At 45.3% G+C, this 14467-nt stretch overlaps 1 protein-coding gene across 2 annotated transcripts; it reads left to right on the top strand.

The window, feature by feature from the left end:
* The first annotated feature begins 391 nt into the window (after positions 1-391).
* Positions 392-13828, top strand: LOC148506339 (calcium-binding protein 5-like). Of its 2 annotated transcripts, none has more exons than XM_088446829.1 (7): positions 392-600; positions 8891-9037; positions 9906-9936; positions 12256-12399; positions 12680-12789; positions 13385-13532; positions 13646-13828. In XM_088446829.1, exons 1-7 carry the CDS (start codon positions 547-549, stop codon positions 13669-13671), a joined length of 660 nt encoding a protein of 219 aa, XP_088302955.1. In that variant the 5' UTR covers positions 392-546; the 3' UTR covers positions 13672-13828. The 2 variants fall into 2 exon arrangements, with proteins under 2 accessions (XP_088302955.1, XP_088302956.1); XM_088446830.1 differs by lacking the exon at positions 392-600 and adding an exon at positions 8036-8371.
* Positions 13829-14467: the final 639 nt, after the last annotated feature.

Below are 14467 nucleotides of genomic sequence, written 5' to 3' on the forward strand. Positions count from 1 at the left end.
AGTGTCACTTCTGTAAAAATCAGGTAACTGGAATAGACTGAAATAATCCCAGGCTAGGTTTCTACAGAGAGTGATCGCCCTTTGGTTACCTGCTAGCTGAGTGACCTCATTAATTCTTACACCAGCAGAAGCTCCAGCTGGAGCAAGGTTACCAGCTGTTGACTGTAGCATGCAATGCACGGTCCAAATAAGTTAATTGGTTTGACCAAGCCAGGTTATTATATGAAGCTGTGAACAGTTATCCTCTTATCCTCACGGCGCTTGCATTAGCTTTTGGCTGTCCATCTGTCACTCTCACTATACCCTCCCCTACTTTCTGCCTCATCTTTGTCCCAGGGTGAATGTCATAGACTAGCAGATGCGGACCCCAGCAGATGTCCCCTCACACTCTCTAGTGGTGACGTTCATTAGCCCACTCTCCCATGCCTTCAGCCAAGCGTGCAGGAGTGTAGTGGAGACTCACTCGTTGGGGCTTAGATAGAAGACCAGCATGCCTTGCTTCCAGGAAACAAACCATCCAATGGGGTGAAGACTGATAGTGCCGGAATGGGAAATACAGGGAACCACAGCCAATGCACTAACATGGAGGGGATGCCAAACGTAAGTGTTGTAGCTTGCCAAGAAGCTGGCAATCTAGCATGTATTTGTTTTGTATATTTCTGCCCCACCAAACTATGCCATATGTATCGTCCTCCAGGACCTGTTCATTAGAGATCCTGCACTTATTACACCCCTGTATCTGAGGTCACATCATATAACCTGAGATACAGGGGTGTCATAAATGGAACCTTATATCCTATACTGTAGGTCTCATAAACAAGACACATCACAAGTATCCGTAGCTCGACATAATATATGCAATATAATCTCCAATACAGGAGTGTAACAAACGGAACATTATATTCTATAGGTCTCATAAACAAGACACGTATTCTCACAATGGACCTGATTCAGGCCCGCTCGCTAGATGCGGCCGCCCGCTCCCAGCGTATGGTAATTCAGCTAAGTGATGTCAAGTCAGCCGCTCACACGGCAAGGTATAAGCACGCCCAATATGTCTTGGCGAGCGATCACTCTGTGTTTATAGACGCCCACCAGCCTGCCTTAAGCCGCCCACTAGCGTACGTCAACTCCAGGAAGTATATACAACCATCGGTACTTCGGGAACCATCGGAACAGACCACAGCGCTTGCGTTTGACTGTACCCTACCGCAAGCACTGCGATCAGTTCAGTGTAAAAATCATGGCAGGTCGAGCGAGCACATTCCGATCGCTGGTACTAGTTTGCACACGCACACTGCGAACTACACACATGCACACATTAGTGAACATCGTCTGCAATGAGCGACCGCTTGCTTGCGAGCGGCTCTGAATCAGGTCCAATGTGTCATCCAAGTATACAAAATTCTATATAATATATTATAGAACATACCAATTATGTCACCTTTCATCATCTCTTTTGGACTCTATATAATGAGCACTTTACTTGAAGCTATAGCAACTATTATCAATTATTTAAGTTACATAGGGGCCTATTCATCGTCACTTAATTTTTACAAAAGCAGGTTAAAATGCACATTTTCACCTGCAATTGTAAAAATTAAGGGCCTGATTCAGAGCCACTCGTAAGCAGCCGCTCGTTCGCTCCGAGCGATGTTTGCCCAACTGCGCATGCGTACGGATCGTTATACGCATGCGCGAACCAGTCAGTGCGGCCGAAATTCATGTGCTCGCAAAATATCGAATGCCTGATAATTTGAGTGACAGAAAGAGGCGTATGTGGGTGGTAACAGGGGAAGGTGCTTGAAAACGGGGAGTGGAGATCCGATCGCAGGCATGCTTAAAGGTCAAAACGGGCGTTTTATGGGTGTGCATAATTAAAACAGCAGCGTCATTGACCACGTCACTGGGTTATTTTATAGCCAGAACTGCTCGCAAAATTGTGGTAGGAAAAACCAACCACAAGAATAGCGAGCAGCTCATACCCTGGTCGATGTACTCGATTAATCTAATAAATCGCGGACATGACGTAGGATGCGAGCGGCCAGGGGGCGTAGTTTCACAAAAAACGATCGCAAGTTTTGTTCGTTCGTTCAGACCTAAAGGTGTGAACAGACCGCAAACAGCGAACGGTTCATTTGAATAGCCACCCCTATTTTCAGGACGAGCGAGCGCTAATTGCGTCCGGCTCTGAATCAGGCCCTAAGTTATTGGGCCATTCATGAAGAAGGTAAAGCAGGAGATATCACATATATCTCCTACTTACCTTCCTCTTGCAGAATTGCCCGCTGTCCCCATACACTAGTATCACAGATATCTCCTACTTACCTTCCTCTCCCGTAATGGCCCGCTGTCCCCATACACTATTATCACAGATATCTCCTACTTACCTTCCTCTCCCGTAATGGCCCGCTGTCCCCATATACTAGTATCACAGATATCTCCTACCTTCCTCTCCCGGAATAGCCCGCTGTCCCCATACACTAGTATCACAGATATTTCCTACTTACCTTCCTCTCCCGGAATAGCCCTCTGTCCCCATACACTAGTATCACAGATATCTCCTTCTTACCTTCCTCTTGCAGAATGGCCCGCTGTCCCCATACACTAGTATTACAGATATCTCCTACTTGCCTTCCTTTTGTGGAATGGCCCACTGTCCCCATACACTAGTATCACAGATATCTCCTACTTACCTTCCTTTTGTGGAATGGCCCGCTGTCCCCATACTCTAGTATCACAAATATCTCCGGCTTACCTTTCTCTCCCGGAATGGCCCGCTGTCCCCATACTCTAGTATCACAAATATCTCCTGCTTACCTTTCTCTCCCGGAATGGCCCACTGTCCCCATACACTAGTATCACAGATATCTCCTACTTACCTTCCTCTTGCGGAATGGCCTGCTGTCCCTATACACTAATATCACAGATATCTCCTGCTTACCTTTCTCTCCCGGAATGGCCCGCTGTCCCCATACACTAGTATCACATATATCTCCTGCTTACCTTTCTCTCCCGGAATGGCCTGCTGTCCCCATACACTAGTATCACAGATATCTCCCACTTACCTTCCTCTCCCGGAATGGCCCGCTGTCCCCATACACTAGTATCACAGATATCTCCTACTTACCTTCCTTTTGTGGACTGGCCCGCTGTCCCCATACTCTAGTATCACAGATATCTCCTACTTACCTTCCTTTTGTGGAATGGCCCGCTGTCCCTATACTCTAGTATCACAGATATCTCCTACTTACCTTCCTCTCCTGGAATGGCCCGCTGTCCCCATACACGAGTATCACAGATATCTCCTGCTTACCTTCCTCTCCCGGAATGGCCCGCTGTCCCCATACACTAGTATCACATATATCTCCTGCTTACCTTTCTCTCCCGGAATGGCCTGCTGTCCCCATACACTAGTATCACAGATATCTCCCACTTACCTTCCTCTCCCGGAATGGCCCGCTGTCCCCATACACTAGTATCACAGATATCTCCTACTTACCTTCCTTTTGTGGAATGGCCCGCTGTCCCCATACACTCGTATCACAGATATCTCCTGCTTACCTTTCTCTCCCCCGGAATGGCCCGCTGTCCCTATACTCTAGTATCACAAATATCTCCTGCTTACCTTCCTCTCCCGGAATGGCCCGCTGTCCCCATACTCTAGTATCACAGATATCTCCTACTTACCTTCCTTTTGTGGAATGGCCCGCTGTCCCCATACTCTAGTATCACAAATATCTCCTGCTTACCTTCCTCTCCCGGAATGGCCCGCTGTCCCCATACACTAGTATCACAGATATCTTCTACTTACCTTCCTCTCCCGGAATGGCCCGCTGTCCCCATACTCTAGTATCACAGATATCTCCTACTTACCTTCCTTTTGTGGAATGGCCCGCTGTCCCTATACTCTAGTATCACAAATATCTCCTGCTTACCTTCCTCTCCCGGAATGGCCCGCTGTCCCCATACTCTAGTATCACAGATACCTCCTGCTTACCTTCCTCTCCCGGAATGGCCCGCTGTCCCCATACACTAGTATCACAGATATCTCCTGCTTACCTTCCTCTCCCGGAATGGCCCACTGTCCCCATACTCTAGTATCACAGATATTTCCTGCTTACCTTCCTCTCCCGGAATGGCCCGCTGTCCCCATACACTAGTATCACAGATATCTCCTACTTACCTTCCTTTTGCGGAAGTATGTATGGGGACAGAATTAATCAAGCTCCGAAAATATATTTTTGGAGCTTGACTGCGGGAGCATTCCACATTTTCAGCTGGCGAATGCTCCTGCTTCGGGATCACAACCTGCTCCTTCCCTATGGGAAGGAGGTCCAGGTTGCGATGAGGGATCCTTTTGGATCCCTCCACCCCTGTCCGGCCGTCTGGGGGTCTTCTGCGCGATTGCGCACTTCCGTCACTGCTCCGATAGGAGCAGTTAAAAGATTCACTGCTCCGAAAAGGAGCAGTGAAGCCGCTTCGCGGGGACAGCTGATTTCTCTTCAGCTGTCTCTGTGTCGGAGCAATGATGAATTGCTCCAGCAGCCGCAGCGAGTTAAACTGTTGATTATCAGGGTCTGTTTCGGACCCCGATAATTAACATCATGAATAGGCCCATAGACTCTACTGAAACTTTTTGCCTTTTCCGCATCCACATCAGGTCTTCATCTGTCCTGTAGGTCCTTATGAGCGGAGACGTTTATGTTATCTAGTGTATTATAAAGTGATCCGTTTCACCTGTAGTTAATTGATAATTTCTGGCAAATTTGCCGTGAGATTTAAAATTGCAACTTTTGATACTCACAGCTAAATAGACGAAATCTTGACACTTGGCGGACCTGGCAGGCAATTTAGTACATTTGGCCAGACCCCTTCCCTGCTGCACCCGTTGCTCATTCACACTTCTCCGACATTGTTACTTCTTCCAGACATTACTAAGCGAATGAAAAGCGCATTCAGAGTTGATGCTGGCGTTCCCACCACTGTGTCATAAACACCCCAGCGCACCCTTTGCCCATGCGTTAATCCATGCTGCCAGTACAGTAGATTGGTATAAGGCATATAAACCACATTACTAAATATATACATAGAATGGGGTACAGTATTTGTACCCCCTTCTATTCTGCATGTATATGAATGAGCCCTTAGTGTAACTGGTTATTGTGGTGATTATAGAAGGAGCTGGATGTCAGGGACTTGTCACACTGATCAATGTCAGCTCGAGGGGTCTATGTACTAAGCCGTGGATGGAGATAAAGTACCAACCAATCAGCTCCAAACTGCCATTTTTCAAACACAGCCTGTAAAGTGACATTTAGGAGCTGATTGTTTGGTACTTTATCTCTGTCCACTTTATCTCTCTCCAAGGCTTAGTACATAGACCCCCTAATGTCTGCCCGCCTGCCCGCCCACCATAAGGCAGCAGTTACTAGCAGTGCTCTGCATATCACCTTACGCCGGGGCACATGAATAGGAATATGCAGCATGTGCCCCTTGCTGGTCTTCAGCACCTCCCGTGTCATGTACCGGGACCTTCCAGCTGCTTATACATGAGTGACATCCGCTCATTCCTTCATAGGAACTGAGGACTGGACTCTGCTTCCCCTATGTCTGTGCCTCTGGTCATCTAGTCTGGTACCTACTCCAGGTCATACCCCCATACATGTTCTATACTGTATATGTCCTATACAGCCACTACACCTATTGCACACACATATATATGTCATATATGTACAGGAATTACACCTACTGTACCCCTATACATGTACTATACAGGAATTACGCTTACTGTACCCCTATGCATGTCCTATACAAGAATTGCATCTATTGCACTCCTATACATGTCATATATGTACAGGATTTACACTACTGTACCCTTATACATGTCCTATACAGGAATTACACCTAATGTACCCCTATGTATGTCTTATAATTTAGATGTCCTATACTGGATTTACAGCAACTGTACCCCTATGCATGACCTATACTGTACAATTCCTATACAGGAATTACACTTACTGTACCCCTATACATGTCCTATACAGGAATTACGCTTACTGTACCCCTATACATGTCCTATACTGTACATGTCCTATACAGGAATCAGACCTACTGTACTCCTATGTATGTCTTATACAGGAATTGCGCTTACTGTACCCCTATACATGTCCTATACTGTACATGTCCTATACAGGAATTAGACCTACTGTACCCCTATACATGTCCTATACTGTACATGTCCTATACAGGAATTAGACCTTCTGTACCCCTATGCATGTCCTATACAGGAATTATGCCTACTGTACTTTTATGAATGTCTTACTGTACATGTCCTATTCAGGAATTAGACCTACTGTACCCCTATGCATGACCTATACTGTACAATTCCTATACAGGAATTACACTTACTGTACCCCTATACATGTCCTATACAGGAATTACGCTTACTGTACCCCTATACATGTCCTATACTGTACATGTCCTTTACAGGAATCAGACCTACTGTACTCCTATGTATGTCTTATACAGGAATTACGCTTACTGTACCCCTATGCATGTCCTATACTGTACATGTCCTATACAGGAATTAGACCAACTGTACCCCTATACATGTCCTATACTGTACATGTCCTATACAGGAATTAGACCTTCTGTACCCCTATGCATGTCCTATACAGGAATTATGCCTACTGTACCCCTATGCATGTCTTATACTGTACATGTCCTATACAGGAATTAGACCTACTGTACCCCTATGCATGTCCTATACTGTACATGTCCCATGCAGGGATTAAACCTACTGTACCCCTATGCATGTCTTATACTGTACATGTCCTATACATGAATTACACCTACTGTACTTCTATGCATGTCTTACTGTACATGTCCTATTCAGGAATTAGACCTACTGTACCCATATGCTTGTATTATACTGTACATGTCCTATACAGGAATTAGACCTACTGTACCCCTATGCATGTCTTATACTCTACATGTCATATACAGGAATTAGACCTACTGTACCCCTATGCATGTCCTATACTGTACATGTCCTATACAGGAATTACACCTACTGTACCCCTATGCATGTCCTATACTGTACATGTCCCATGCAGGAATTAGACCTACTGTACCCCTATGCATGTCTTATACTCTACATGTCCTATTCAGGAATTAGACCTACTGTACCCCTATGCATGTCCTATACTGTACATGTCCTATACAGGAATTAGACCTACTGTACCCCTATGCATGTCCTATACTGTACATGTCCCATGCAGGAATTAGACCTACTGTACCCCTATGCATGTCTTATACTGTACATGTCCTATTCAGGAATTAGACCTACTGTACCCCTATGCATGTCTTATACTGTACATGTCCTATTCAGGAATTAGAGCTACTGTACCCCTATGCATGTCTTATACTGTACATGTCCTATACAGGAATTAGACCTACTGTACCCCTATGCATGTCTTATACTGTACATGTCCCATGCAGGAATTAGACCTACTGTACCCCTATGCATGTCTTATACTCTACATGTCCTATTCAGGAATTAGACCTACTGTACCCCTATGCATGTCTTATACTCTACATGTCCTATACAGGAATTAGACCTACTGTACCCCTATGCATTTCTTATACTGTACATGTCATATACAGGAATTATACCTACTGTACCCCTATGCATGTCTTATACTCTACATGTCATATACAGGAATTATACCTACTGTACCCCTATGCATGTCTTATACTGTACATGTCATATACAGGAATTATACCTACTGTACCCCTATGCATGTCTTATACTGTACATGTCCAGGAAGGAGGGCTTTTAACAACAAAGGAAGGGTCTATTAATTCACAGATGCCCAGGAGGAAGGGGGCTATAAATTCACAGATAAACATGAGCAAAGGAGGGGAGGGGGTATTAATTCAGCAGATGTTTAGAGTCAGGAATGAGACATGTGATATAATCTGTATTATCCTCTGTCTGATGATCTGTGATACCCAGTGCTGATCCCATCCCTCCTCTGGCATCAGTCACCTGCAGGTTCTCTCAGCCTCCTCTGCTCTCCATTCTGACCTCCAGAGTACGATAGCCTCCTTGTACTAGTTCCTTCTCTGCTCACCACCTACATAGCTGTCCCCCATCATCATCCCCCTTCAGTATCTCATTCCCCACCTTCCCTCCTCACTACTCAGTCTGTGACCCCGATTCCCTAGCACTGAGCCCCCCCCTCGCCCAGTCTGCAGTCATTCCTTCTGGCCTCTCTCTGGGCCACACAGTCCAGTTTCTGGTTTCTCTCAGGCGGATTATTTGGGGGTCCCGTCCAGGGGAGAAGTGTCACGCTTCTACAGAAAGGTGGGTGCAAAGTTTGTGGGCTGCACGTAGAAATGATCCTGGCTGGAAGCTTAGACTGTAACTTATAATGCAGATATATGAAAGATGTGTCACCCTGGAATAGTGAAACATTCGTCAGACAACCATAATGTTATATAGGGAAACCTGGCTGACGATGGCTAAATAATAATTCTGGTTTATTTACTAATAACTTATCATAAATATACTCTGCAAAATTGTATGATGCATTTGGTCAGTATCGTTAACTAGGGGTATTTTAATTTTTCACAAATAAATTTGGGATACGTGATAACTAAGTAAATACCAACAACGTTCTTAGAAATTGTTAATTTATATAAATATATATATATTTATAATTGTGTATTTTGTCAGATTCTGCTAGTATAAACCTGCGCCAATAATTGTTACTCTTGTTAGCGGTATCTCACATGTAACAGATTCCTGGTCTGTTCTTTACATTTTAATAGTTATATTTTGAAATGCAGATTAAATTTTAGATTTTCCTGTCTTTTCCACAAGGCGGTGGGCGCGGTGTCACGGTTTCGCCGGAAATTGACAGTAACAGATCCCGAGCTGGCATTACCAGTTCTCACTGTCAGTCCTGGCATGCAGGGTTTGGGTCCAGCCTGTATCTTTCTGCGCAAGGGCATTGCCGAGAAGCAGGGGGTAAGTAGGGCAATCCGCCCCCGTGATCCTGGGACTAAAGATTTCCTATGTTATACATAATATGTGTTTAAGATTACTTTTACAATATAGTTACATCAGTATTCAGTAATGGGTATAAGGAATGGCACCACCCCATGTCAAAGTCAAGATAAGATTGGGAGCACTTTCGTGCATTTATTTTATAACATTCAGCTCATTAAATTGCACAATGGACCAGAGCTGGCAGAGTTTCCTTATGAGAGAGCCCAAGCATTGCTGTTTAGGAGCCATTTCCCAATCCAAGTAAAATTCACCGCAATTCGCAACTTGAGTAGCGTCCCATCTGCCATTGCAAATTTCACGCCCTGGCTCTCAAATCCATGCTATTCTCTGTTAAACAAAAGTGAAATTGCGCAAAAGTAGACACATGAGGGCATAAAAAGATCCATTTGTACATGTCTCTGTCTGACTAAAGAATATTATTACTCGGGATATATGATACGCCTTGTTTGAGGATACTTTAAGATCAGTGATGTGCGGTGTGGTCAATGGCTGGGAGGTACACGTATAAAAACACAGTTTTTATATCAAAACCCTGGAGCATGACAGGGAGTATGATAGGGGAGGAGGTATGACAGCTCTGCCTCCCCTGACCGCACGTCCCTGTGTAAGATATAGCTTGCATGGCACTGAACCTCTTGGTATGCTAATGAGACATCATGCTACGTAAGAATATCCCAATAATGTTACCTGTACACAGTACTGAGCAGAGCAGAGGTGAGAGATATATAATGGGAGCAGCACATGAAGGGTGTGGGATGTTGCTGGTCATAAAACTAGTTATACTGGAGTGAAACTTCTCATTATCTCTTCTGTTTTCTTTACACAGTACCGGGAACTGGGAACTGATGAGATTGAAGGTAAATATTACTGTTCTGTAGAGAGGGAGACAGACTATATATATATATATATATATATATATATATATATACACACACGTAGAGCTATATAGCGTTTACTGTATATCAGTGTACGTTAGATAAAGTATATTTTTTTATTAAACATTCATTGTATATGTACTATACTGAGTGAACCAGAAGTCAACTTGCCCCCAGTGATGCCAATATACATACAGTAGCTACATTGTTACCTGTTACAGGATATGTTGGCAGTCCCCGTGTGCTGGTAGACATGCATTTAACGTTTTATATTATTGTCAAAGACCTAGGATTGTGCAAGCGGGGAGGGGGGCACTGTGGGCCTGATTCAGAGCCGGACGCTATTTGCAGATGCTCGTTCAGAAAAAGGGTCCGGATATTTAAATTGAGCGCTCGCTCTTTGCGGTCTGTGGACGCCTCCTCTATGCCTGAGCGAGCGTCCAAAACATGCGCTCGCTATTTTGTAAAGACGCCCCTTGGCCGTTCGCATCATACGTCATCTCCGCTATTTATTAGATTAATCGAGTACATCGAAAGGCGTCTGAACTGCTCGCAGTGCTTGTGGTAGGATTTACTTCCCGCAATCACTGCGAGCAGTTCAGCCTAAAAGACAACCAAGTGACGTGGTCGATGACGCTGCTTTGTTAATTATGCACACCCATTAAACGCCCGTTTTGACCGTTAGGCACGCCTGCGTTCGGATCTCCACTCCCCGTTTTCAAGCACCTTCCCCTGTTGCCACCCACAAACGCTTCATTCTGTCACTCAAATTAGCAGCCCCTCGCTGTTTTACGAGCGCACGATTTCCGACCGCAATGACTGGTTGGCGCATGCGTATTACGACCCATACTCATATGTGCGAACATCGCTCGGAGCGAACGAGCGGCCGCTTACGAGCGGCTCTGAATCAGGCCCAGTGTACGGATGATGTGATTGCTTCCTGAAGGTCAGGGACAGTGTGTGAGGGTTGTCCTTGTAGGCAGTGGCGGCTCCAGAGGTTGGACTGCAGCAAAGCCCAACATTTATAGAAGGGAGCCACACCAACTGCCAGCGAGTTCTGACTGCGATGCTTGGCAGTGCTTGGGGTGGCAGTTGGTGTGGCTCTACTGTTTGAATAGTGGACTTTGCTGCAGCTGCCACCTCTGCTTGTAGGAGAATAATCTGTGGGGTGCGAGATTGTGCGGGTGTGTTGGCCATATGTGCTTTAAGAGTAATCTGTCTCCGAGCACAGCGCGATAGCACCATGGAGTTACGAGCTGTATCCTGCTGGACATAGCCTCAGAAAACATAATTCTCAGTTATATGACCTATGATAGGGTTCACTCTCGCGTCACTATAAGGTTCCGCATCTATGGTGTTACAGAAGAATATGGGGCCAATTATCCATTTATGAGAAATAATGGTTTGTGTAAGAGGTTGGTGGGTGCACAGTGACTTGTAACTCGCCCTGTGTGCCAGCCATTGTCTCCAATGAAGCTCCAGTCGTTCTTTATATCATATCCAAATGGTTTGCAGATTAACGGCACTGTACCAAAGTTTCTACGGCCTTCTGGTGGAAGATGAGAACATATTAAAGTTATTTTTGACCTATGTACTTGTGAGTCAGGGAATTCAGTCAACCTGTATCAAATAAGTTTGTAAATACAGTAGCCAGAGGTCATTTTCGAATTTACTACAACGTAACGTCGGCTCCTAACTACTGTTAGTTTTTTGCTGCCGATTGAAATATGTCTCTTTTTAAGCCTAAAAATGCAACATAAACATTATACAGAATATTTGCCAGTCATCCTATTACTAACTGCTGGCTGTGTACTCAACAAGCTGCTGATTATTGAGTCTTCCCAGCTGAATGCGTCAGTTGTTTATAGACACGTGTCAACCTCAATAAGGAGTATTTTCGATGGTACGATACAGACTTTCCATCTTGGAAACACATGTCCATAATCCTACAATATGTCAGACACATATTGTGTAACACGTGAGTGCTGGGACTGCTTGTATAGACAGCCTTGATGGATACCCTCGTCTTCATCACCATCTGTGCTACGTGTAATAAAAGCACGTGGCCTCTAACTTTTAAATAGGCACAAAACTAATCAGTACTTTCTAATATCCCTATGCTGACCAGTAGGGGGTGCCTGTCCCAACATATGTCTGTGCTCGCATATAGGTGACCACACTGGGAGGATAGGCAGTGTAGGAGTAAGAAATATAATAGACAGACTTCGTAGCGTGCGTATCTGCTCTATTTCATTATGGTCACTAATATCTGTGTCTTGTACGGCCATCTGCTCCCTGTAGAGTTACGCGATGCCTTTGTGGAGTTTGACAAGGACAAGGATGGGTACATCACCTGCAAGGACCTGGGAAACCTGATGCGGATCATGGGCTACATGCCCACCGAGATGGAACTGATAGAGCTGTCTCAGCAGATCAACATGAACCGTGAGTACTGTATGCGCCAAGCGGCAGAGCATTCGGCCAGGTCCAGAATGACCCATTGCAGCAGAAAGATCCTGGGTATTGATTGTAGAAGAAAGTCATATATATTAATGGTGTTCAGTGGGATGAAGTGGGTAACGAGGGCTGGTTCTTTATATTTCATTGCGTTTGACTTTATTACTTTATGCCAGCTTATGCTCGTTCCTCTCTTCCGTACCTCTCTTCTGTACGCTCTGTTCTCTCCCCATAGTGATCTCTCTTCTTTACCCCCTTTCTGCTCCAGTTGGAGGTCGGGTGGATTTCCAGGACTTTGTCGACCTGATGACTCCAAAGCTGCTGGAAGAGACGGCCGGGATGATCGGGGTGAAAGAACTCAGAGATGCCTTCAAAGAGGTTAGAGGACTCCATGGAGAGAAACCAAGTTGGAATAATTCATCCAGAGACACTATGGGGTCTAGTTACTAAGCCTTGGATGGAGATAAAGTACCAGCCAATCAGCTCCTAACTGCCATGTCGCAGGCTGTGTTTGAAAAGTGACAGTTAGGAGCTGGTTGGTTGGCACTTTTATCTCTAGCCAAGGCTTAGTAAATAGACCCCATAGTGAATGGAGTGCAGTTTATAGAACACCGGTGAGAGATAAAATAATTGTAGCTATTATATTACAATATTTTTAAACATGATAACAATGAAGATGATCACTGTAGACACTAAATAAATCGTATTACAGTAAAATACATTTATTGAGTTGCAGATGAAACTTAGTAGGCCTGGAATGTGCTACTGTGTCACCCATTAGGCTGCTTATGCCATGAAATGTGGGCTGGGGATCACTTTGGGCCCCAGAGAGTTACAGCTCTCATGAAAGTTGTGGGAAATGGAACAGGAGGGTCACGGTCGGCCTTGGAGGCCACTGATTGGACAACACTGGTCTTTATAGTGTGAGCTGAAAACGCAATTGTTCACTTCTGTCTCTATGGTGACTTCACAGTTTGATGCCAATGGTGATGGCGAGATCACTCTGGATGAACTGCAGCAGGCCATGCAAAGGCTTCTGGGAGAGAAACTGACCAACAGCGAGATTGCTGACGTAGTGCGGGAGGCCGATATGAATGGGGATGGGACTGTGGACTTTGAAGGTAAGATCTTACCTATGTTACGATGCCATGCTCACCACTGACCTGAGACCTGTCCCCTACTGCCCTGTTACACTGTATCTCTCAGAATACATCCACCCCCTCTTTCTCTGCAGAGTTTGTGCGAATGATGTCACGCTGACCCCTGGCGTCTCTCCACTTGACATCCGATGATAAGCGAGGACCCCCCCGACTGCAGAAGCCATATACACTACCAAACATCTCAAGCTGCACTCTGTAGCGAATCTAGCAGTGAATAGGACCCCCTCTGGGTCACGCTCCCTACCTTTTACATAAGTCTTGTGAATAAATATCCCTGTTTTTGTAGCTTTGCCTCTGTGTGTGTTGATGGAAGGTAATTTGGTCTGGAGTGAAAAGAAAACTTTGTGGGCAAGGCTATAAAACCCTTGTAACCTGCCATGTCAGTGTATATTGTGATGGCATTGGGGCAGTGGTCCCATAAATACACCTCTAAGGCTAGGTACCACATCAGACAGTCGTGTATCCCAGCCGACCTGACGCCCGAAGGATATATCGGGCCGCCTCACACACTTCACGATCCGGTGTACGACCATGCGATATACCCTTCCATCCCGCATTTACCTGCATGCGGTCTTGCAGCACATCAGATGGGCCGACCCCGCTGACGACACATGTGAACGCTCGATTGAGGGTACGCACCGAGGGTATGCACTGAGCAATATGGACGATATAGCATATATCACCTGATGTGTCTTAGTACAGGAATCAGCATAGTACAGCTGTGTAAAATCTAGTGCAAATTACATCACAGCAGAACACATCTGTGTTTCGTGGAGGTGCGAAGTTTCGGTGGCACAGTTTTCTAATTCCCTGTTTTGTTTAGTTCTCCCATGGAATGGCCAATCCACAGCGTGTTTGCAAATTTGCATTTTGTGTCGGATCAACGATGGTCAGTT

This window comes from Taudactylus pleione, unplaced genomic scaffold (genome assembly GCF_031769625.1).
Source record: "Taudactylus pleione unplaced genomic scaffold, aTauple2 ptg000407l, whole genome shotgun sequence".
NCBI lineage: Eukaryota > Metazoa > Chordata > Amphibia > Anura > Myobatrachidae > Taudactylus > Taudactylus pleione.